General features: G+C 41.8%; 1 protein-coding gene across 1 annotated transcript; it reads right to left on the bottom strand.

The window, feature by feature from the left end:
* Positions 1-3288: 3288 nt before the first annotated feature.
* On the bottom strand, positions 3289-22376 carry stk35 (serine/threonine kinase 35). The gene is made up of 3 exons (XM_067527850.1): positions 21121-22376; positions 18123-18938; positions 3289-6431 (listed from the first exon to the last, which is right to left on the bottom strand). The coding sequence occupies exons 1-2, from the start codon at positions 21671-21673 to the stop codon at positions 18196-18198; spliced, it is 1296 nt and encodes a 431-aa protein (XP_067383951.1). The 5' UTR covers positions 21674-22376; the 3' UTR covers positions 3289-6431; positions 18123-18195.
* Between the last annotated feature and the right edge of the window lie 2554 nt (positions 22377-24930).

Below are 24930 nucleotides of genomic sequence, written 5' to 3'. Positions count from 1 at the left end.
CATGTGTGTGTGCGTGTCTCTTTCTGTGGTTGTGTGGACATTAGGAGAGGACACACTGACTGTGTGCAGGTTAAGACTTACTTTTAGGGCTCAGGTTAGAATCAGGTAGCGACAGTACAGAGCTAAGGATGTTGTCACTAAGTGTTCTTACAGCTAGAATAGCACCAACAACACCAATGTGTGTGTGTGTGTGTGTGTGTGTGTGTGTGTGTGTGTGTGTGTGTGTGTGTGTGTGTGTGTGTGTGGTGGACACTGGTGACATGTGCCAGCCTGGAACAAGGCAGCACCACAGAAGAAATTGGGTCATGTTGTTCTGTGAGCGAGACAGCAGCTCACTGCAGCTTCTTTGTTTGGGTTTGACTCACGTCTGGGGGTCAAAGGGCAGATTCACATTTTTACCAGTTCATCGTAAACAACAAGCAACAGAAATTTGAGACTTGTGAACTTTTTCAAAGCCTTAATCCAGTTCTTTACTGAAGCCCCTTTGGCAACAGCTTTGAGTCGTTTGACTTTGAGCTTCTCTCAATTCAAACAGATCATAACAAAACGAAGTAGAATAGCATCATGTTCACTCAAAATGCAGTTTACATGCAGGTCTGTCCAGACTCATATGCTAATCAAAATGACGTTTGTCCCAGATGTAATGAAACTTCCTCCAGGTGATTCTGCGTTGATGGGAATGTGACACGTGAGGATGTAATGACTTAAATTTTTTAGCCTTTGACCAGACAAAGGGAATCAGTTTGTGCCTGAATCCAAGTGATGTTTCTGCAAAGATTTGAAGAATGTCTTTCAAAGGGCTTCTAAGATGTCACGTTCACGGTACCAGACAATTCGGAAACACTGACCCCGGCCACATTGAAGAGGCATAAAAAATAAATTTTCTTTGACACAATATTTTCCCATTTCTACTTCTTCAAACAGTCTTGTTATAAAGTATCAATATGACATGTTTCACGTGTTGTCACCTGTAAAGGCAGAGAGAGAAAAAAATAAAAAGGTTTTAAACCTGCATTTGCTGCTGATTGAGGGATGAGGCCTGGTTTTGTTGTTGGCGAGGTCGGAAAACATGTTTGTTCATCATATGTTGTTTTTTTTTTTAATTAGAAAAGCCTCTGTCTGCAAGTTAATAAAATAACATTAGCACCGCTGAACAACGCTGTTTTTCATGGATGTGTGAAAAGGTGACATTTAAGACCAGCACAACCTACAAACATGGCAAGTGAAATGAGCATCAGTCCAAACTAACAAAACCCTCAAACTCTCGTCTCTATTCACAGAATGACTCATAAAAATGATGTTACATGGTGGTTTGCTTGAAGACATATTAAGGTGTTAACCCAGATCAATATGTCTTTTATGAGGAGATGAAACCCAAAGAGAAAGGGAGAAGCCATTAGGCCCATTAATTACTACGTTAACTAAATCAAAGGGCACATTAAGCGCATTACTTTTGTGCCGTAAGATGTCCAGCCTGAGCCGAAAATCACTTACAAAGTCTCTTACTCAGCACATTAGAGAGCATCCGGTTGAAAGGACGGGACCTAATGGAGTAGATCAATGCGGTGGATATTTTCAGCGACTCCCTTTCTGAACAGCTTTACATCAGGCAAAATGTCCTTTTCATTATCAATCTGCCTTTGAAGGATCACGTACAATGTGCTAATTACCTGAACCCAACTGATGATGACAAATGTTTCAGCAATTGCTTCATCAGATATGAACATTTATGAAGCAGATCTGATGATCTGACTACTCTCTTATTGCTTCACTACAGCGGTCATGTTGATTATTTCCTGTTTGGGAGGGAGATCATTTTGCTTCAACCACTGAGCTGAATGGAGGAGCTGGTCTGGGAACAGTTAACCCAATATGTGTCATGCCGAGTGAAGAAACAGTTGATTACTTGGGTTGTGTTTTCATAGCTCTGGGCATCAGTGATGACACTGACTAATTTGACAAATTAGGAACTTTTTAGAATTTAGGCAGCTGCCATACAAGGTTCTGTACCAACTCGGGGTTCAGTGTTTTGCCTAAGGACACTTCCCCCTCAACAGGGGAAGCCAGGAATCGAGCCGGCAATCCTGAAACAACCCAGCCCAACCTAAGCTGCAGCTGCCACCCGAGTAGTCAGCTCCCATGATGTTTTAAAAGATTAATAAGAGGTTTTTTGTACATCTCTGATGCAAATATGCTTTTCACTAACTTTTTTTGTGTTTATGATTCAGGACTTTCAGCCACATTTCATGGCAGCACCATACACAGCAACATGTGACACACTGTGTACAGGGTCTTTAAAAGTACAGACACTCAAGGAAAAGTACCAGCGTTGACCTAAAACTGCTATTTAAAGTATCACTTTAAAATCCTTTACTTATGTAAAAGTACTCATGACATTATCTACATTTTACTTGAGGTACCAAAGTAAAAGTACCCCACTAAAACCCATAATAATTAGTATCAGTTTTAAGTATCATATTTTTATTCCTATATATCATATTAATTATATTAAAACCACCAGGTATTAATGTTTTGGATGATCAGGGTATAGAACATTTACAAATGTCTTTTTATAAAAGTTTTTCTTTGCAATATTTCTCAGCAAAATACAAATGTTACCGCCTAAAAATTAAATAGAAAACCCAAACAAAGCAAATATGAAATAATACAGCGTTGACTCTTCTGACCCTCCACTGACCTGTTTGGGATTTTGAGGATCTTCAGCTCCTATTGGCTGCTTAATGCTCCTGTCACAGCTGCTTCCACCTTCTCACCTCCACCTCCACCTCCTGCCTCTTCAGCTCCATTTCACTGACTATAGCTGCCCCTCCCAACCTCCCACCTCCCTGCCCTTCTACTCTCAGTGCACAGTGTCCTGAGACTAAGGAAATATCGCTGTCTCTAGTCCACACCATCACTAATCCACATTTACATGGATGTAGCAGGTTGATCAGACTGAGCAGTGGCTGTTCTCATTACAATCCCTGCACTTCTTCTTCCTGTTGAATCCCTGTTAGCTGCTGCAGCTACAGGCATTTCCACCTGTCTGCATTAAATACAGACTATAATACTTTTGATTTACGACTTTATGGTGTGGCAAGAAGTCAGAAAAGCCCTCTCCGGATTTCCAAACAGAATTTAAGATTTTGTAAATGAGCTCAGCTACAGAGAAGCGGTTGAGTTTCTGGATCTTATTTACATGTGGTAATTTCTTTGCATAATCGATTTTCTAAGACAGAAAGTGATGTACACACACAAACACATGTACAAACTTAATCCAGACATACATAGTTTTTATCATTTATTCCAAGAATTAAATTTACAGCAAAAAATAAAAATAAAAAACTAAGATGCTTCCTCAAACATCTAATGGCTCCTGACAACTTCATGAACAAAATACAGTTTTTATAATACACAACATCTGCAACAAACTTTTCTGTACACACTGCAATATGCACAACTTTTTTTTCCCCCAACATAACTCTGGCTCTGTACGGTGTTTACACTGAGCCAGTGAAACATTTTGCATAGTCTAGAGTGTTTTCAAGTGGAATCAACGTGAGCAAAGTGAAATGGCTCATACAGGAACAAGTGGACAAGCGTTAGTAGGACTGGTTAAGATGTAAAGGTCCATCGTGAGACTGTGCATCATCAACCACAGCAATGTGTCACACAGTTCATGTTAGGTAAAAGTTTATTAATGAAACATTGCTGCTCAGAGATTCAACATTCCAAAGGGGAAATAACAGATTTTCTATGTATGACACTTGAGAACAAAGTGAAAAAAGAAAAACTCTTTTCAAAACCGATCAACTACAGCTCCCTTAAGTGTTTTATTTGTAATTTCATCTGCTGCCTCTGCATGAATAAGTGCCCTTTTTTAATTAAAGGGAAACCTTTAAAGTAAAAACTGTCATTTAACTTCACACACAAACGCACACTCAACACTGAGGAGACCGTGTGGTGCAGCCACAAACCCCTGGATCTAGAAACGCTGCTATGAAACATCATCATGCAAACAAATTTATTTGAAATGCACTTGAGCCGTCAGGTTCAAACACCTTCAGATTTTATTAGAACCAGTCCCTCCAGGAATTTGCGATGTTGCTATCACAACAATTCTTGTGCACAACATCAAATCTGTCCAATCAAAGTGCAAATTTCACTTATGGTCTGTGGTGTCACCAGAGCTGCTGTTGAGAGCTTAGGTTACCTGGCGTTACCTGCAGAGAAAGGAAAATGATAGAAATGATGATAAAAAACTAGGATTGAATGTTTTTTAATCCTTCTACTAATAAATGGTCTCTTTATATAGTGCTTTTAAAGTTATTATGAATATGCAGGAAGCAGCTGCAGAATTTACTGCTATAGACCATGTTTGTTCTACGTGTGCGTGTGTGAGAACAGTCGTTGCTTTTTTGGACTAGTTTCTGCACAATCGGACATTGTATGCGGAAACAATGGCAAAAATATTCTGTGAAATCCTGGAGGGACTGTACAACCTTATGGGAGCTGTAGTTGTTGAATGCAAACGACGAGACGAGCTCGGTCGTTTGCATCTCGTCAGATGCGTGATGCACGTGTAGTCGCTGTAAAAGGGAAAAGCGACTTTAGTGTGCAGAAGACCAAACAGAGTCAGTCAGAGGATTAAAGAGATTGAGGTAAAAATCCATCTCAGTTGAGCAGAGCACCTCTTGCATCAGAAAGTAAGACAAGGTTAGCAACAAACTGTCAAGGTAGATAGGAGGTGTCAGAGTGGTGAGACTGAGGTAGGATCACACTATACAACCGATCATAATTTACTCTACTACTACTGCTGCTGCTGCTGCTGCTGAGTCGCAGAACTCAACATAAATGCTACACAGTGCTATGAAACCACAAGCAGTTTTTGGTCATTTCTCTGACATGTGGACAGGAGAAGCTCTGTAGGTCTGAAGATAACAAGGCATTTTACACTTATACCTACACTTTGCTCGCTGACCTTTCTGTGTGTGTGCGCATTTTCGCTTTTTGTTCTACGATCCTGGAAATCCAGGTTGGCTCACGTGGCTCGGGCGCACACACGTAGCGATCGGTCTTCATGAATCCGAGCATAAACCAGCCCTGCTTTTGTTCACAACAACACACAGCATTATGTGCCACAGCAAAGAGTTTGAAGAGGGGGAAGGAAGGAAGGGACAGCTGGATGGGGATCCCATGGCTGCTATTGGGTATTAGTTCCAGATGGCAAATCTTCTAACTTCCTGTCAAAGTCGTCAACAAAGATTCAGCCACAGATGGCTCAAAACTAGTATTCGTTAGTCTTATTAGAGCAATAAGGAAGCTTGAAACTGAAAGGTCGGCGCACACAACAGTTCCCTGTGCAGTGTGTTGAATTTGTGAGGAGTCCTGAAATGCCACTTTCAAGCACAATGTATAAAACACTCAGTCCAAAGTTACCAAAAGAGCTGTTAGTCCAGCAAAGGATTCTTATTGCATCTTGGTCATAGATTAATTTAGCAAATACATTAACACTAAGTTGCGCAGCGACGATCGATGCTCTTTGGATTCAACAAAAACAAACGCCCAGTTTAAATTCCCTGCTGGACATTGTTTGACCACAATTGCACAGTATTGTAAGGAGGTGATACAGGCGTGAAGTCTCTAGTCCACCTTCAAACCCACACCCACAAAGAAAGTTCACATTTGCTGTGACTCTTCCGTCGGAGTGCGGCACAGATTTGTGTACTTTTTCCTTTTTGTTTTGTTTTTTTTACGCGAGCACACACCAAATGCGTGATGATGATTTATTAATTGTCAGTTTTGTACATTTCTGATTCTGTATCACTTTTTTTCACTAACATTTAGGGCAACGATTATAATCTGAATTATAATCAGCAATGGTAAAATATCAAATTATAGTTTGACATTATTGCATATATTATTCTTTAAAAAGTGCGATGTCAAAGAAAGAAAAATATTCAGAAACCTTCAGGAGACAAAGGTGGCTCCACACTCATGAATTATGAGTCGCACTTGGAGTTAATCATGTTTAAGGCACCATGTTGCACGGGGTACAAACTACCATCAGTAAAACGTTGGCTGGGCCGTGCTTTGGCCTGAGAACCTGTGCCACGGGCCGAATGCACGGTAACGGGGAGCCGGCCTATGTTGGGGCCGCTGGGACCAAAAATGAAAACAACATATCATAAACCTGGTTGTCACATCCAGTTCTCTCTCAGAGATGATGCCAATATCAACCAATTAAAGGTCTGCAGCTCCACAGGGAGCGATCAGTGCAGGAAGTGCACTGCTGTGGTCCTGTATGCATCTTGTTACCATGTCTCTCCAGGCGGTGCAGCACTTCCCGCTCAACTTACAATCTGGGTTTCTTCACAGTTCAGTTTGTCACAGCCCCTTTTTTCCATCATAGTCCATGTAGTAAAGCAAAGCTGTGGAGACACAAAGTGCAAACAGGTCAGCATTTTTCCAAGGAAAGAATTTTTTACAAACTAGTTTTTATTCTCAAACATTTTTTGGATAAGAACACAGACTTCTCTTTGATTAATACCTGGAAAGAACCATATAAATATGCTTCCCAGGTATTAAACATAAGCCGGGTCACCTTGACACTTTTATTCAGAGGACAGAAGGTGAAGTGAACATGAACAACTGAACATGGACCAGTTAGATTAAATGTTTCTTGGAGACAGTGAATTGATGATTTGTGCGTTTTTCAGACTAAATAGGCTAAAAAATACAAGAATCTTATGTTTAACCATAAATGGATCAGATAGAAGTTGGAAAATAAAAATGACAAATAACAGAACGGTTACTTAATAGGGCAGAGTTGTTGCCCAGAGAAACTGATAACATTAACAGAATTGAACGATTAACCAAAACCATTCCTACTTGTTCATTCTGGCCTCTGAAGGATTCATTTTAATACATCTTTAAGCTTATCTGAGTCTAATATGACCAATGTAGACATCTGCTCAAGCTAGTTTTTTCATTTTTTTCAATATAAAATTCCCTTTGTGCTTCTGTGCTGAGCTGCTGCGCAAAGATACCAAAAAACATGTAATTTTCTTCCCAAAAAAGTTGTAACTTTGAAAAGAAGTCACACTGCTGGAGTCTTGTGTGACATTTTGTATAACTGTGCACAAACAAGGACTCAAGGGTCACGACCTTAGTAATTCTGACTACATTCTCAGCAGATCTATATGCGCCAAACACGAGTTATAAACAAGTAAACTGGTTTGGAAAAATGTATTTGGAAGCAAAAAGGAAGGACATTTTAAAGAACATTCCATTTACCTTCTACATAAATGCAAAATGCTAAGCTTGTATAATTAATAAAGACACAACCTGCATAATAGAATTTTTATTTTGTTCCGGCACCCAGCAGGACCTTCACAGCACAACGGCTATTTTGCAGCTTCATAATGATTAATGATTCAGCACCTTTGGCTGGTTGACACTGATGAAGCCGCTGGCTGTGTCACAGTGTGACCGTACAGAACTCCCACATCTACCTGCAGGAAAATGACAGCATCTGATCTAGTTCAGCGCTGTGCTCTAATAATAGCCCAGCGGCAGACACGCCACGGCTCAAGCTAGCAGCAGTTTGTTCCTCTTTCTCATGTGTTGCATAACCTCCACAGCACATGGGACGAACACAAGTGGGTCAGCTTAGCAGGAAGCACACATGTTGTGGATGCTGAACGAGGGATGATGTGCAGCATGGAGGCACGGAAAGGGCTTACGTCACCGCTGAGGCGGAGCCCTGTAATTCCACACGTTCGTATGCAAAACAGAGTTTATTAACAGTACTGGAACATGTGCCTTCAGGAAAAAGACAATAAATGCTGATGTTGACTCTAAAAACAGAGAAGACATTGACAATGATTCGTTATTTTCAAAGAGCTCATCGCAGATAACTGCAGGGATGTCCATAAAGTGTCCTGACATATCAAAGCTAGGAACTATCGAACCGTTTCCTGGTCCCAGGGTTGACAGATGCCACTGGAGGCTGAACGAATCCCATTTGTTCATCTTTAGGCTTTGCACAAGCAAAAATGATTCCATTCATTTCTACTCTAAAGCTCGTTTCCGTCTCATTTGTCACCATACTCTGACCATAATCTGCGCTTTAAACCAAAATCCACACAACCAAAGACGGGCTGATGAGTTCACGGTGCTCGGAGGCGTCTGCCTGAACTCACCGCAAATGTCCAAGTTTCTATTTTTAATGTCTTGTTTTTACAAGAGCAGCTGCGAGAGTCCTCACTGAGGAAATGTACCTGTACCTGTGTGAACCCTTTAAACTCTCTGACCTGCGACACATGTTTCACGAGCGTGCCTCACATAACCGAGTGTACAGCTCACCACAGAGGGCTTACACAACTACACAGGCCAGTTTTTTTTTTTTTTTTAATAATCACTAAGTTTTAGATGCTTTCTTTTCAAGTTAAAGCTGATATTACGCATGAGAATGCAAACCACCATGATGTGGAATCTCCACAACTGCTACTACTACACACAAACAGTAAAATGAATATTTTGGTACAGGTTTGTAGCAGCAGCTGTAGACGTGATCCAGAAGTTGAAACCATGTGCATACATGTGTATTCTGAATTTCAACAGCATGTAAATGTATTGAGGTGCATGATGTACCAACAAGTTCCTTATGGTGACACTTGGTTTAATTAAAAAAATAAGCTCAGAGCTGAAAAACCTCCCACACTTTGATTCCTGTCTTCCACATATGAAGGCACCAAAGAAAATTAGAACAAACAAAAAAGTGGTATTTTAGTTACATTTTTTTAGTTTTGCAATTTGTAAACAATTTTAGATTTTTTTTTTTCAATTAAAAAGTTGTTTGACCAAACTCAAAATGTGTGACCGCTGGAGGATTCAGGGACACACACACACACACACACGAGCAGTATGGGCAGCTGCTGGGTACACGTTCAATGCGTAATCTGCCGTCTGAAGATTCCAAAATGTATTTATAAGTAGCGGTTTTGGCCAAACTCAAAAGCCACAGACCTACGGATGAATCATTTAAAGCGGGATACTGGTGCATTGGTTGCATGACCGTCTCCACGTTGCAAGCAGATGATAAAATTAGCACTTTGTGCGAAGATAAGTGTGTCATTGAGTTGCGTGTCTGCTTTGACACTGTGCTGCAGTAAAGAGACTGGAGAGGACGTAATTCACCTGGAGGATGTGGATTCAAGGCCCAAACCTGTTCACATGTCTTACATAGAGAATCACAGTCAGTTTCTTTGGTGGTCTTCTGCAGGGGACCCTGACCTCTGACCCTGCAGAGCAATGGGTGTATTTCCTACTGTGTACGCAGCAATGCACAGAAGCACATTAAATTAGACCCACTGAATAATCCTATTTTAGAAGTTTAATTTATACATTCATATGTTTGTGAATGTCCACATTTGGGTTATATTAATATACATACAGTCCATCTGTGTGTGTGTGTGTGTGTGTGTGTGTGTGTGTGTCTGTTCCCTGACAAAACCTGCTATGTACAACATACAGTATAAACATCTGAAAGCTCCCTCTGGTGAATATGATTTGTTGATATGATTTTTCTGCTAATTGCTCTTTTGGAGCAAAACACAACAAGGCCACAGTCAAAGCCCAGCAGATCCCGAACAAGTGTAGGCCTGCTGCCTCCTTAACCATTCTGCCAGCCATTTCTTGTTGCATAACCCAGAAGCAGAGGAACTTGTAAAAGGCCGCCATCGCTGGAAGAGCTGTGGGGGTTGGGTTCTTGCGAGCCTGGGACACTGTGGCAGCTCACTCTGATTATTTGGAGAGGGATTGTTGGCTTTTTACGAGCTCGGGGTGGTTTTGTGGCTGTGCAGTACGCAAAGCAACACATTCCACTTGGCTGCTGTTCACGAAAACCGTTCATTATGTAAGTTTAGGTGTGAGACTCAAGTTTCTCTCGATGCAAAACTGAGAAAGACTTTCTGGCCAAATACAGTTACGGTTACACAACTGGGAAAATCGTGTATGATGATCACTCATTAAAACAGACGTGTCATTTCTTCATGATCATTTATCTAGAATAATGTGTGATTATTGCGGCCCTGAGCAATAACTACAGCTAAAGGTCCTGTACAGAACTCTACTGGGAACACTGCCAAAATATGCGAAGGCAGAGGGGGACAAAAACAACAGCGGAAGATCAGAATGAAAAACAAGCAATAGGATTTGCCCGGATGAAACGCAGACATCAGGAAGACACGCAGTTATTATCTGGATGCCACAGTTAGTTTCAATTTGTCTCATTTATTCAATAACTCAAGTAACTGCTTGGTCAATAAAACGTCAAAAAAAAAATAAAGAAAATGACCACTAGATTCCCATAATCTGAGAAAATGTCTGTAAATGATTTGTTGTGTCTAATCGGACATAAAACAGAGCACCGCTGGAGAAGTTGTTCATTACCTTTTTGTTGATCTACTAATCAGTAAATTGATAACTTGTTTTAGAAATTCTTAGAAATTCTTGGTATCCGACCCTGAAAAGCATCTCTCCAGACCTTCAGTATGGTTATCAAAACAAAATCGAATAATGTGATCAAGAACCAATATTTTCCAAGCACAAGTGCCACATTGGTTGGTATTTTTTGTTTCCCTATCTGCATCCCTCAGGTAATCCGGCCATCTTGAACTTCTTATGTTCTCATTTTGTCACAGGACAGAGTGCACGGCAACCGCAGTGACACAGCAAATCTCTGCTGCCTGCAACAGATGGTGACCAGGCCTTTCTTCATGCATTATTTACAAGTTAAAATGAAATCCTGTCAACTTCATTACAACCTTTCAGACAATATGAAACTGTGTGAAAGAAAACAAAACAGTGGAACCACAGACATATCAAAGGGAATCTGTGAAGACGCCAAAGTACTGTGATGTACTGCGTCTGCAGTGAGGCTGCGGTGGATGGTCCACAGACTGTGAGGGGATTATCACGGTGTAAAGAGCTTACAGCCTATTAGATCCAACACAGCCACCATGAATGGGGACAGCAGAGTGAAACAAATGTGGATCCATGTAATTCCAGAGCACTGTGGGATCACAGGGTTTCCTGGACAGTATAGAGCAGTGAATGATGCGTCATGAACTTTGGATTTATGTGGACAACTAACCCGATAAATATGATGAAAAGGGGACAAATTACTGTACGGGCTTCTCCTCCCACTCTCGGGCTTTTGAATAAACACAACACAACAAGCTGCTTCTCCAGAGTAATTGGTGCAGGAACTTGTTTTTGCAGTTCGTGCTCTGAGCCCCGAAGGCCCCAAGGAAATATTTACAAGCTCTTCAGCCACTGAATGCTGACTTTTACAAGCGTGTTACATAAGAATGCCAATGCGCTCATCACACCCACACCCAAACGCTCATAAAGGTGCCTCGCGTCGGAATTCCCCAGGCCCCTCAAAATTACCCCCAGCTGACAGCCCATACAGAACCGTGCCTTTAAACTGCTGTCCAAGCTGTCCTTTACTTTAGCGGAGCAGGATGTCTCAGACCTTTCCGTCGTGGCTGTACGCCGAGAAGACGGACGGCACGTGCAACGAGACGAGCCTTAAAACCTGCCTGAAGGCATCGTTCTACTGTATTCAGTAAATGCAGGCATTCGTTTGTGCAGTACGAGGACAACACCTTAAAAAATGCCTCAGCTTGTAAAAAGCAGGTTGGTGCTGTTAATTAAGGATGTTGTAAAGGACACTGGAAGTAAAGGCTGCACATGTGGGGAGGGCTGAGGCTTACAGAGCCCTGGCCTGATTTAGGCAGAGGCGGCACACAGCTGGCAAACACTGAGAGGACAAAATGTTCCCAAACACCAGCCTCCATAAGCCCTGAACCAGGGGCAGCATTCACTTATTGTCCAGCAGAGGTGGGAGGGTGGGACGGACAGGGAGGGTGGGGGAGACACATTTCTGAAAGAGAAAACGTCGATTTCACGCAGGAACGCGCAGCTGAGTGAAAACCATAAATGAAAGGAGGATTGTTAACGGGGCAATGCCGCCTCAATTTAACGCATTTAAGAGCAACACCGCAGGGCGACGTGTCAACGTAATCAATTTAGAAATACGCCAATTTACGCAAATTTACGCGTCAAGTTGGGCTAGAAATTAATGGTACACAAAGATTCGGTACCCGCAACAATAAAGAATATAACCTCACATTATAAATATAAATATTTGTGTTCTGAAATCACCAGATATGAATTTCTTCAAAATGCCAAGGAAATTAGCGAATAAGAAATTAAATTTCTTCTCCGCTTCTTCTTTCGGAATCTGAGCGAGGATGGAAGTCAGCCAGGTTTCCCTGTCCCACAACTCAGGTAAAGTCAAAGCTACTTTTTTAACCCGACCGTACAACATCAGCGCTCGTTCGGGTACACGTGTAAAAAAATACGCTCCGCGAAAAAACGATTTATGATACGAAATTATCAAAACAGTTGTTAAACGACCAAAAACGTACAAAAGAGCAATTTCATCTGTGACCGCAGTTAATCTTCAGTTAACATCAGTGATGGGGGCTGATTTCTGTTACAGTATTTAAACTAAAGGAAACTGAAATGTTCACTGAGGAAATGAAGATGCACCACATTCCTTTAACCTGAATGGAACAAGCTCTTGCTTTAACTATATTGTGGATATTAGTCTGTAAAACACAGATTACAAGTTAAGACTGGCCTATGTTTGAGGGGAGGAATAATGCCCTGCAGTGCATACTTTGAATTATTATATTCAAATAGAAATGATTTTTATTTTAAGTAAATTATGTTTGTTTATTATTGTTAATTTGTAATGATACCATATTCTGTTATATTTTTATATAAATGGAAATATGAAGGGCTTAAAGGCAAAATAATTGATAAGATTAATGGACAAAAAAAATAATCGTTAGATGCAGCCCTAAATATTACTAATAGTAATAATAACTTCTGGTTACCCACACATCTTTATCTGCTGCTTTTACATAATCGGCCTCATCAGAACCAGTTAACTTCACGGTCAGTTACAGCTCAGTGAACAAGGGGCAGGAATCAGTGGTGGACTGAAGAGCCAAAATATATTCTTAATATGTAATAAATCAGGAAAAGTTTGACACGACAACTGATTCAAAATCAAATTGTGACAACAACGATCATAATTGAACCATAATGTGACTTTACTGATGAATACCACTCCCCACAAATCCCTGTAACTTGCAGCAGCTTGCAAAATAAAAGAGTTACACTTAAAAAAAAATACTTTGTCCTATTGATTAATGTCAAATTAGCTGTTACTATGACCTTGTAAAGCACTGCAAAACGTACACAAGCTACTGAGCATCTTTCAGTTGTCAGTTTCCATAATAACCAGAAAAATTTCAATAAATAGATTCCTCTAAGTGCGTGAGAGTGTTTTTAAAGGCACTGCCTAGTCAACCGTAATTGCCGGTAATCTCTTTTCATAACACAGTTGACAGCTGGCTAAGGCAGAGTGGAGTAAACATGGGAATAACAACTGATCAGTGGAAAGAAGCCTTAATTAGTACAAACACACATATTTAATATTGGTTAGAAGCAGAATTTCAGATAACGTTATTTTTCTTTGTGGGTTTTTTTTTTTTTTGTCTGTCTTTGAAAAAACTGTTTGTTGCGGCTGTTTGTCAGTTTTGTGTGTATTTCACAACTTGACATTCACATAAATATATGTATTGTTTTATCAAGCGAATACTAAGGAGTTCAGTCAATGATCAATATTATAAATGTCCCACGTAGAGAATTACATGCTGATGACTATTTGTCATTATCGTTTATATATTTTTATATTATATTTTAGATCCATTATATCATATTTTGATTTTTATAGATTGACTGGTTTAATTATTCTCTAAAATAATAAAAAAGAAAGACATCCATCGTCACACTAACAGGACCAAAGACATGTTAACAGCCCCAGTTACATTCCTATAAGACTACATTTTGTTTCTGTAGGTGCTAAATTGCATCGGAGTATTGTCACCGTGCTGTCGTCAGCTGGCCCCTCAATTAAGCTTCAAACATAAATGCACATACAGCAGAAACGACTGCCCTGCCTTTCTTCTCTCTCTCTGTTTGCAGCCACTAATCCCTCTCTTCAACAGATGACAGGTTTTCCCACTGAACCAGTGCAAGGCCACGGGCCTGTTGCATAACATGCTATCTCATCATGCCACAGGAGGATGAGGCCAATCTGCAGCCGGGGACTAACACGCAAAGGCACCATCAGAATCTATTGCTGACCACGCAAACAGCTAGGGTGTAATGGGGCATCAGTGAGGGGTTAACAAAGAGTGGATGCAGGATTGGAAAGACACCCCACGGAGATTAGTCCTGATCAGTGCAGAGTTCAAGTTTAAACAAACTGAAGGTCCAGGTCACTGAGCAACAACTCAGGCACTGATTGATGCACTACAAGGGGTTTGTGCTCTACATCGCACACTCAGACAATTACCATCATACAGGAACACGTTCTAACTGGAGTTATCCTCTATTAAGTGGTTGCTGGTTTGCTTTTCCCATAAAAAGTGTTTAGCATTTCCAAAAAGTCACTGCACTGAATACATCAGCATCTGTGATAAATGAAAGTTGAAGAGCAGCAGACTGTGTACTAGTACCGACAGAATCCCCTACTGTAGAAGCTTTACGTTACAATACTGACGTGACTAATGGTCGTTTGCTAAACCCTGACAGACTCATTGGAAATGGGAAAAAAGTTTGTTTCGTCAGTTCTTTAGTCAGTAGTGCACCACATAGGCAAACGTGGAGAAAAACACACACAATAGGTGTATTGTGTAGTTAATATTTTCTTTCAGGAAGAATTTCAGGGATGACCTTAAAATACTTTTTAGTGGAAAATGTTTCCTGAATTCTTGAAATAGCATCATTTGTTTTTATTGTGTAATTATTAAAGGAAAAGTGAATCTGTTCTATCAGAAACTTTGCTAGTTCTGTTATAAAATTCCGCAGTCGTACAACCTGAAAATCATTATACAGCTTTTGGAGGTGGTTTAAGCCTTAAGACTAACACCAATTCTGCTTGTCCTACACACCATGGATGATCACACACATTTCTGTTCCTGCTACGATTGGAGGTGTCTACAACAGTAACAGAATGGAAAGACTAATGAGGAGGGCTGGCTGTGTTCTGGGGGAGAAGCTGGACCCTCTGCATGTGGTGGCTGAGAGGAGAATGTCGTCCAAACTCCTCTCGATCCTGGACAATCCCTCGCACCCAGTGGACATTCAACTGTTTTGTTTTTATTTCATTTACTCCTCAAGCTGGGTTTTTTCTTATGTATTGATCAGCAGTTTGTATTTTCTTTGTTTGATGGAAGTTTTTTCCCCCTTTCTTTTCTACTTTTCACGCAGACGGTAGCTGTAACAAAGCAATGCAATTTCCCCATGGGATCAATAAAGTTGTTTGAATCTTGAATTTCATGTACCAGTTGAACAATGAAATCTGGACAGTCCAGCTGGACGACCAGGTCCCGTGTTTATTAGATGCTAACATACACCAGAGTGGTTTGTAACACTGACAGACAGACGTTTACAGAGCTATTGCTATTACAGCTGTAAATGTTTCGTCTTTGGTTGTAACGTCGCAATAACGTGACACTGCATTGCAGAAAATGTTGAACCGGATCCAACATTTTCTTTGCACTGAGTCTTGCTGCATAAACACACTTCCCGTGTTAAATGAACGAGAAGATCCAATCAGTGGTCAGAAACCAAATGCTACCACATGAGCAGCAGAGTGGGAAGTAAATGCATTGGCTTTCAACATGTAAGAGCTAGAATATAACAATGTAATTTAAAAAAGCAAAGTAAACATTACCAAAAGGAACTGTGACAATATCACGGAAGTAAGCAGCAAGTAGTGATGCACTTTCAAAAAGTCGCGTGTGATGGGGAAGAACCCAGATTGCATGTTAAAAGCCACTAACAGGACATTCAAATCTCAGTAGGAAGTGAGTTGTGCAACAGCCTGGAATTTGATGGAAATAGAAGTCAAAATTGTGCGTTTGAATAGGAAGCAATGAAGCACCTGTCAGGTTAGCTGCCAAAAACCTACTCACAAACTTACTGTTAATGGATCTCTGCCAAAAAGTCATTGTTTCTGCTCAACTATCCCACAAACACACACCCTGACTGTGTGTTGTTTTTAATAAAAGCCCGGCTGTTTGCCCTCAGGTTTAAGGCGTACCCATCTAGAAGCTGTCCTCCCTCCTGCTTTCCTGGCTCCCACACCATCCTCTTCACCCTGAAGGCTATCAATGTGCCTCCCGTTAGCTCCATTTCGCTGTAACCACATTCTTGTATTTTTTTTTCAATTCGCACAAATCAAGAGTCATCATTCTACTGCGCTGACAGGGACTATTGAACAAGATGACTCCATCAACGTCAGTCATCTTATTTACTCCATCAAAAGCTCAGATTGCCGGGCAGGATCTACTTTCACTCCTGTTTAATCCTGTTTCCTCAACAGTGACGTGGGGAGCTTTAGCAGAAATCAGGAGCAACACTGATGCTTAGGAACTATTTAAAGTGAAGGGACTATGCCAACAGGTCATCTGATGTCTTGTCAGCCTAATAGATCCCAGACTTGTTCGAAGATTTTCTTTTTAGGACTCGTTTTAAAATACAAAGCTGTTTTCAGAAAAGCACTGCAACCCTGAACTCATGTAAACCATACGTGGGGAACCATACGTGAGAACACAAATGTCTAAAGCGGTTGAACCAGACAATGTCCTTAATACAAAGTCCACATATTATCCAATGCATGTGTGGATAGGGCAGTTAAGTGTCCCTGAAATTCACAGGGAGCCAGTGGGCGTGTTGATGAAATTTCCATTATGCAACTGGTGCTGCTTCAGTCTGCTGTAAACAAAACACTGGGATTTCTGCAGCTTTTCACATGTTTTGTGTGACTGTGTGCGTCATGCACACTCTACCCAGGTGTCACTGCACACTAATGCTGGGTACCAACACCTGCTGTCCTATATGAACTGAATCTAGACGACCACATCCCAATGCAGATTATGCATTTTGCAGAACGCACAATTGACACAATTTTTAATATTTTTGGGTATGTTTAAGTATCGGTTTAGATGTGGTTTCAGCACAGTTTTAAAAGTATGGTTATAGCACCAGTAATGAAAAATTCCACACAACACGCAACCCTACCCTTCATCTAAACCAAACGGAGGTTTGCTGGTTAGTGCTCGGAACAAGGTCTGAACCTGATGCCCTGGACCTTGTCTGGAGTGCAAATGAGAAAATGGCTCAAGTAAATTGGTAAAAGTTAGGACCGTTTACTCTTCTGGGTTGATTTGTTCATGTGTTCCCTGCTGTGAAGTTCAATACAAATTTCCCCATGGAGACAATATACTATGTAGTATGTACGTATTTAGTATAGTATGTATAGTATTGACTGTAGTTGTCCACAGCCGTTTCCTCTGCAACAAGAAATTAGTAGCAGCTTTTCAGTGTGCTAATTTTCCGGTTCACCTCTTAATAAAGTGGTTTATTTGACATGTTTATTCTCATGGAATCTTTCACCTGACCTGCTCTGATCTCCGCCTCGTTAATCGAAGCAATAAAAATCTCTTTACACCGTAAAATAACAAATCGAAGCAGTAAAAGGATTTTTCTGAGACTCATACTAATTAGTAGTGAACTGCAACAACTAGTGACTTCACCCCACCAATATATATATTAAGTGGCGGATGTCTCTGCTGGTGACTGGGACAAGAAAGGCTAAGGGTGTCAGCTAAAAGGAAGATTACCTGTTTCCAGCCACGGGTTACCAAAGTCCGACATCCTCTTTAAACCTGTGGCGGTGTCACTGAGGAGCCTGCAGGTATTAACTCTTACTAATCCCAGTAGCAGCTGATTTTCCTGACTGCTCTTCCTCTCTACGAAAGGCAGCTCTTTTAATAACCAATTAAAATAGCTGCTATATGGTTTTGGTCGGGTCAAAAACCTGCAAGATCGTCTGCTGCATACAACCAAGTAAAAAATATTTCCAAACCAGGAAGACACTAGTGGGTTATTAAGTAAGCCAAGCTTACCTGAAAGAAAAAGAAGTCACTTCTTGGACTGGTAAGGGTAAAAAAAGGAGAGATTTTGGAAAGGTGATGGCTGTCACGCAGCACACGTGACTTGGTCCATTCGCACCTCCAGCTGGAAGGCGTCCGGTCGGTCCTGAGGGTTGACTGCGAGCATGTCCTGGAGAAGTTTTTTCACCCCGTCAGACATGGTGCTCCTGGCCTTCTGAGGGATGTGGAGAACCATCTTGGGGTTCTCCAACAGAGCCTCCCCAACTGGCACAATCTCTGTGCCCTGCCGTATGTAGGTACCTAGCAGTTCACGCTTGGACTCGGCATCAATGAAAGTGATCCTCTCTATCATAGCCCAGATGATGATGCCCAGGGCGAATATATCAGCCTTGGCTGTGTAGTGGCCCTCCCATACCTCGGGGGCCATGTAGAAGTCCGAACCACAAGCTGATGACAACCAGAACTTGTTTATGTTGACTATGCTGTTCTGGTTGCTGCCTCTGCCCTCTGCTGCAGCTGCAGGGTGTTCGTCAGCGTTCTTGGAGTTTAGGCCTGCACAAACTTTACTGAGGCCAAAGTCGGCGACTTTGAGAACAGGTGAACCCGATTTCTGTGAGATGAGAATGTTGTCTGGCTTCAGATCACGGTGGACAATGTTGTTTTTGTGTAGAAAAGCTACTGCGCTCGTCAACTGGCGCATGAAGCTCCTGTTGGTCTGGGGGTCCGGCCGGCGGGACAAGATGTACTGGTTAAGGTCCCCGCCCTCGCAAAACTCCATGACGAACCAGAGGTAGCACGGTTCCGCTGGGTAACCCATGATGCGCTCCCCTGCAGCATGAATATCGAAGAGGGACACATATGACCTGATTAGTGAGAGCAGAGAAACTGACGCATGCAGTTATTTTACCAGCTCCAGGTGTGCGAGGACAATCCCAAGTGTAAAGCCATTCACTTGATACTGTGTCCATCCTGACACGGTGCTACTTTCACTTTCATTTCAGCACAGCATTTGTTATGCTAAACACTTACTGAGCTATGAGAGCTGTAAAATTCCCTGAGTCTTCCCTGTGCCCTCAATATCTATCAATATATATCAATGACGGGTTTCAAGAGTAGCGGGCACTGTACTTGGTGTGTTTGTTTAAGCTTAAACATCTCAAGTCTTCCTCGGGAGGAAGCAACGCCACATCAGTGGTTTGCAATTGCATGCAACCGACAGTATCATGGTACATTTAGCTGTGTCATGGCCACTTCAAAGAGTTTCGCGTGCGAGGTTTGAAACCTCAATCCATTTGCAGATTTCTTCAGTACATTTCAAAAGCAGCAGGCTGCCTCATAGGTCTCAGTGTACTAAGAGTGTCAGGATCTAAAGAGATCTAAAAAGATCCAGCTGAGCTGCCTCAACCCTGACACAAGTCATCTCACTGATCAATACAGTTAGTAGATGGCAATGTGAACATACTCACACTAATATATATATATATATATATATATATATATATATATATATATATATATATATATATATATATATATATATATATATATATATATTACTGTCTCTACACTTTGTTACCCTGGAGCTAGTCTTTGTTCAAGGCCAGGCAAAACTGGAATATAGAGACCGGATATTTTAGCACGTTTGAGGCTTACGAATGTATAAAGGACAGTTGCCAAGATACTGTATGTAGTGAGCACTACAATCCCCTCAATCATATCTAGCTGCTGGAATTTGTTGTTCTTTATCGGTAAACATACACACAGATAGCATCAGGTTGATTATTTCCCTTAAACCAGATTTATTTCATTATAAATGTTGCCACTGCTAAATTCGAGAAAATTCCTCTGAGGTGGCCGTGAAACTGTCTTTTTAACTGTCCAAACAGCGCCGCTCCCCCACACTGACCAAACCCGATGGGGGGGTTGTATCGTGGCTCCTGGCTCCTTGGCATCACACTAAACACCACGTTACGTGGACCAAGACAAACACTAGAAACAACATACAGATTAAAATCAAGTCTTATACAATTATTTTGTATTACCTCTCAATGGCTGCACAAGATTTCAGTTTCAGATTAATATTTCATTTCAAGAGGCTGAATGGTGACACTTACATAACAACAAGGCTATGAAAAAAGAAGACAGAAAGGCGATTCATATCATTATAACCACTGATTTCTGACAGAGCAGCTTAGCGCTAAGACTTGAGCGCTAAATTTGACTTTAATGGTGACTTATTGAATGAATATGTTATTTCTTTTAGGCCTTGTTGAGGGGAAACAAAGGAGGCGATAAGTAGGTCAAACAGGACTGACCATGATACAAACTGGAGCGAATAAATTGTAGCTGCAATAGGATAAAGCTGCAGTATTTCATAATAATATCCAACATCACATTGTAATATCATTATTTAGTGGATGAATTTGCAGTCAACAAGTACTGAGTTAACGCACTATCAAGTAGTACACTGTGTACTCTTGTGTGAGCAGGAAAGGAAACAGTGTACCTACATGTATAGTGATGTCACTGCAAAATCAATGAGTGTTACTTTAAATTCACAAATCAAAAAAAAGTGAATGAGCTTTACAAATGTTTCGACACATTGTTTATGGGGCCAACAATGCAACCGTGAACCATATAAACAACTATTATATAAATCACAGAAATGACTCCAATAAGCAGACGTTTGTTTTAAGTAATTTAAGAAATAAGCACAGCCAAGATTTTGGTTACATTTGCTGACCAGGTGCATGTTTGCATCATCCAAGAATATGCATTTTTGCTATTTTAGGGCATTTTAACACAAACAGGACAACTGAGCCTTTGGTTAAAATAAAAATGAAGGTCGGTGAAGTTTGGATTTGGTGCTTAAGGTGACGAAATCCAGTTCAGGTCACTTTACAGGCTAACTTTCTGTCTCTGGAGATGCATTTTATTCCCTTTGTGCATGTTTTCGCTCATCACCTGTAGTTCAGCTGTTACTGTCCTGGAATAAACAGGAGCTGCGTACCTTTGAGTGAGGTCTCCACCAGGCGCAGGTACTGCCTGGACCTCTTGTTTCCATGGCTCATCTTCTGGGCCAGGCCATTCCTCTGCAGGACGCACTCCTCGAGCTGCACCACATTCTGGTGTCGGTTCTCCAGGCTCGTCAGGGCCCAGAACTCGGCCAGAGCCAGCTCTACGTTTTCCGGCGCGTCGCATAGGAGCCTCTTTACCGCCACCCTGGCCCCTGTTTTCCTGGCTAACGCCTCGTACACAACCCCGTAGCTTCCCCGGCCCACCTCCCGCAGCAGGCTGTATCGGGGAGACACCGCCACGCCGGTGTCCAGCCGGTCGCACCGGAGGAAGCTGATGGAGAAGCAGTCGTCGTCTTCGTCCTCATCTTCCTCCATGGGCTTCGTGTGGTTGTTTTCCTCCACCGTGAGGGAGCGGAGGACTTTGCCAGGCTCCAGCTTCATCTTTCCAGCCACGCTCCGCCTGCAGCCCCGTAAACCTCCGCTTACCTTTCTCCTCTTCGTCCCTTCGCGAACATCCATAACTTTTCCTCTGCTGAAAGGAAACATGAAGGGAGGACACGTTTCTCTTTCATTACGCACGCATTAAGCTAATAAAGTCCGACGTCCCTGCGCCCACCTGCGCGCTTCACAGGTCGGCCCGTCGACACTTTGTGACCTTTTCGCTGCTAACGATGCCACAGGAACTCGATTGACTTTCTAAACAAAATGTTCCAAGTCCGAGCAGAGAACAGGGGGCGTGTCCAACTCCGCAGCTCCGCCACACGGCGGCTGGCAGACAGAGGAACCAGCTCCCGGAGCTCCCGTTATGGTCAAAGAGGTGGAGAAGCTAGAAGCACGTTAGGTTGTTTTTATTTTGAAACGGGACCGTGTCCACGGTGAGAGACCATTAAAGGTGCGGACGCTGGTTTTAAATCCGGTACTGAGCTGAAACAGAGTCAGCCGGGTCCGGTTCCCGGTCCAGGGCTCGGTCCAGGCTGTGTCGTTCCGGGGCAGCGTGGCCTAACACGAGAGAGGCGGCGGCACGTGTGCGCCGGCATGGACAGCGGCCCCGCCCCTCTTTAACATAGCATCACAGAAACCAATAAAAACGGACCAAGAAATTACTGCCAATTATTTTGTTTATATTTTGTTTTGAATTAATTTGAATACATTTTTACTTCTTTACTCCATTAATCATTTTAGCCTTTATTTCCCATACAGAAATAATATAAATTGAAATATGCACAGAGCGGATTTATATATATTTCAGTGTGTTATGTCTGAATTTAAATAAGTATTTTTTGCTATATGTAATTTAAAAAAAATATATCGGAAAGACATTTAGATTTAACTCACATATTTGCTGCTTATTCTGCTTTGACAAAAAATATATGAATTTGCCATATATATAAGTATCTATATATTAATTTACAATACTTAACATATTACTTTTCTGTATATATAAATACAGTTATATTTAATACATTCAATTTATATCTATATTAACTTTTCTTTATTTTTATTGCAATGTATTTATTTCCTTTTATAGATTTAAAAAATTAATAATCCACAGGCATAACCCATGTACCCCAGTCCCCACTTTCTGCTGGACAGAAACAGCTTTATAACATGGAGATTCTAGCTGTGAAGACAGTGTCCCATACCAAGACAAGACAGCAGACATCACCTGAGTGACAGATGAAATTTCCTTCAAAATGGAAATGCAGCAACATCCAAGGAGCATATATGGAACGCAGGAACAGCTGGAGACAGAACAGCAGTCTTCATACGGTGTTCCTTTCTGGACCTGTAGGCCAAATTACACCTGTCAGCAAACCTGGGACAACGCTAACACAATTTGGCAGCGTCTCCGCTATCACAGTGTCTGAAGGGAGGCCTGAACTTCTGTGTTCTTGACATGGACTTGAATGCAAAGCCAACACACGGCAGTGAGAGAAATGTTCATCTCAGCCATAACCTTCACCAACATCGAAGGCAAAGAAGACCTTTGTAATAACTATGAGGTGGCACCGTGCAGCCAACACTTGTGCTTAATCTGGTTTGAAGCACTGAAGTACGTAGTTAAACTCTGCAGGTGACCATTTGTCTCAAGAAAGACACATCTTTACTTTTTATGCTGTATTTATAAAATGCAGGGCTCTAGTAAAAAAGTTTTTAGCACTAATGCACTTTTCTGCGTTTGACACATGCATGTCTGCAGCTACACAGCACCACACACACCTGTTGATTACGGTCAGTATACATTCTTTCAGCTACAGTAGCTCTTGTGTGTGAGCGGACCAGACAGGATGCTCTTCACTCCACACACATCAATGAGCTTTGGCACGTCAATGGGTAACACGCTGTTGTTGTGTCAGCGGGGAAACAGACAACACTGATCTCTGTAAGCCCCTAGATTGTTTATATATAAAAACCGGAGTCTTGTGTCCATCCATTCATTACCTGTTACCATATATCCTTTTCAGGGTCATGGGGGGCCTTGGAGAGGCTGGGTCCACTCGATCTCAGGTCCTACACAGAGAGACATACACAGACAGACAACCATGCACCTTTGAGTCTGAATCAAGTTGTAAAAATGCAAAACTAGCAAAAGAGCAGAGACAGTTTAACCACGATTAATGTTTTGAAAGAAATGTAAATCCAATGTGTGATACAGCTACTACCAGGATGCTGCTTCCTGTGTAAAATGAACACTGGGGCACCTTCAGCATGGCATTTTTTTTTTTAGCTCATTTTAAATTGGGAAAGGTGTCTTGGAGAAGGGCCAGCTCAACACCCATACGGAAGGGGTTTCTGTGCCAAAGGGGCTCAAAATATTGATGACACCTTTGAAGGAGTTGCAACCTCCTAAAGCTGAGATGTGAGAGCATGTGCAAACAACAACCGTTGCCTGGGTTCATTAAAAGTCATCGAGTCTAGTCTGAAAATCCTCATCGTTGGACTTATGAGACCATAGAACTTTCCTTTAGTTGATTTGATATTCTGCCACAAGAAGCTACGCATAGCAAAGTCGGGAAGCCACTTTAATGCCATTCTCTTTCCCATTTGATTTCGCCTTTTTTTCCTCCTTTTCTATTCTCCTCATGTATCCTAACATATTTAGCTGTCTGACAGCGCTACCTGTCAACCCAATTATTCTCTGCCACAGCCTCCGTGATCCAGTCAATTTATACCTGTCAAAGTTTAAATCTGCCTCTCTCGTTTACTCTCTCTCGCATTACTCAACCCTCTTCCACCCCAGCAACCTCCCACTCACCGATCAGTATTCCGTGGGCCAGCCATTACGCTCCTCAGTATGCTCCAGCTACAGAATGTGGTCTCTCATCCCTCCACTGGGTTCATCTGAATTGGCCCTCCTTCACCCTTGCTCCACCTGCTTTTGGCTTCTCTCGAGTCATCGTTGGCTACATCTGGCCCCAATCGCTTGCTCCTTCCCATACCTCGCTGTAATTCACCACCACCTGTGTCTCAGTCTATCCATCACAGTCTATTCCCTCTTTATTCACCCGCCTGCCATGTCATAAATCTTTTATTCATGCGTTATTCTATTGTATGTGTGATTCCTGACTGAAATGCCTTATGGCAGCTCAAGCTGAGAGTCAATATGAACATTTGAATTTTTCCACTCTGCCATAAATCTTCAACTGGTGCAGAATCCTGGAAACAACTGTTTACATCTCAGCCAGACATGATTGTTACCCATTGTGGTCCACCATTGTTGTTGTGCTTGGCAGTAGTGTTGCTGGGCAAGCAGAGAACTAGCATCTAGTTTGGGGTGATGGTGATTTGCCTTCCTGAGGCCT

This window comes from Channa argus, chromosome 13 (genome assembly GCF_033026475.1).
Source record: "Channa argus isolate prfri chromosome 13, Channa argus male v1.0, whole genome shotgun sequence".
NCBI lineage: Eukaryota > Metazoa > Chordata > Actinopteri > Anabantiformes > Channidae > Channa > Channa argus.
This window is presented reverse-complemented; position numbering and strand designations above follow the sequence as displayed.

Coding starts and splice junctions, on each gene's coding strand:
- stk35 (XM_067527850.1), bottom strand. CDS start 21,673: ATGTTTCCTTTCAGCAGAGGAAAAGTTATGGATGTTCGCGAAGGGACG. Junction 18,939..21,120: donor GGTGGAGACCTCACTCAAAG/GTACGCAGCTCC, acceptor TTCATGCTGCAG/GGGAGCGCATCATGGGTTAC.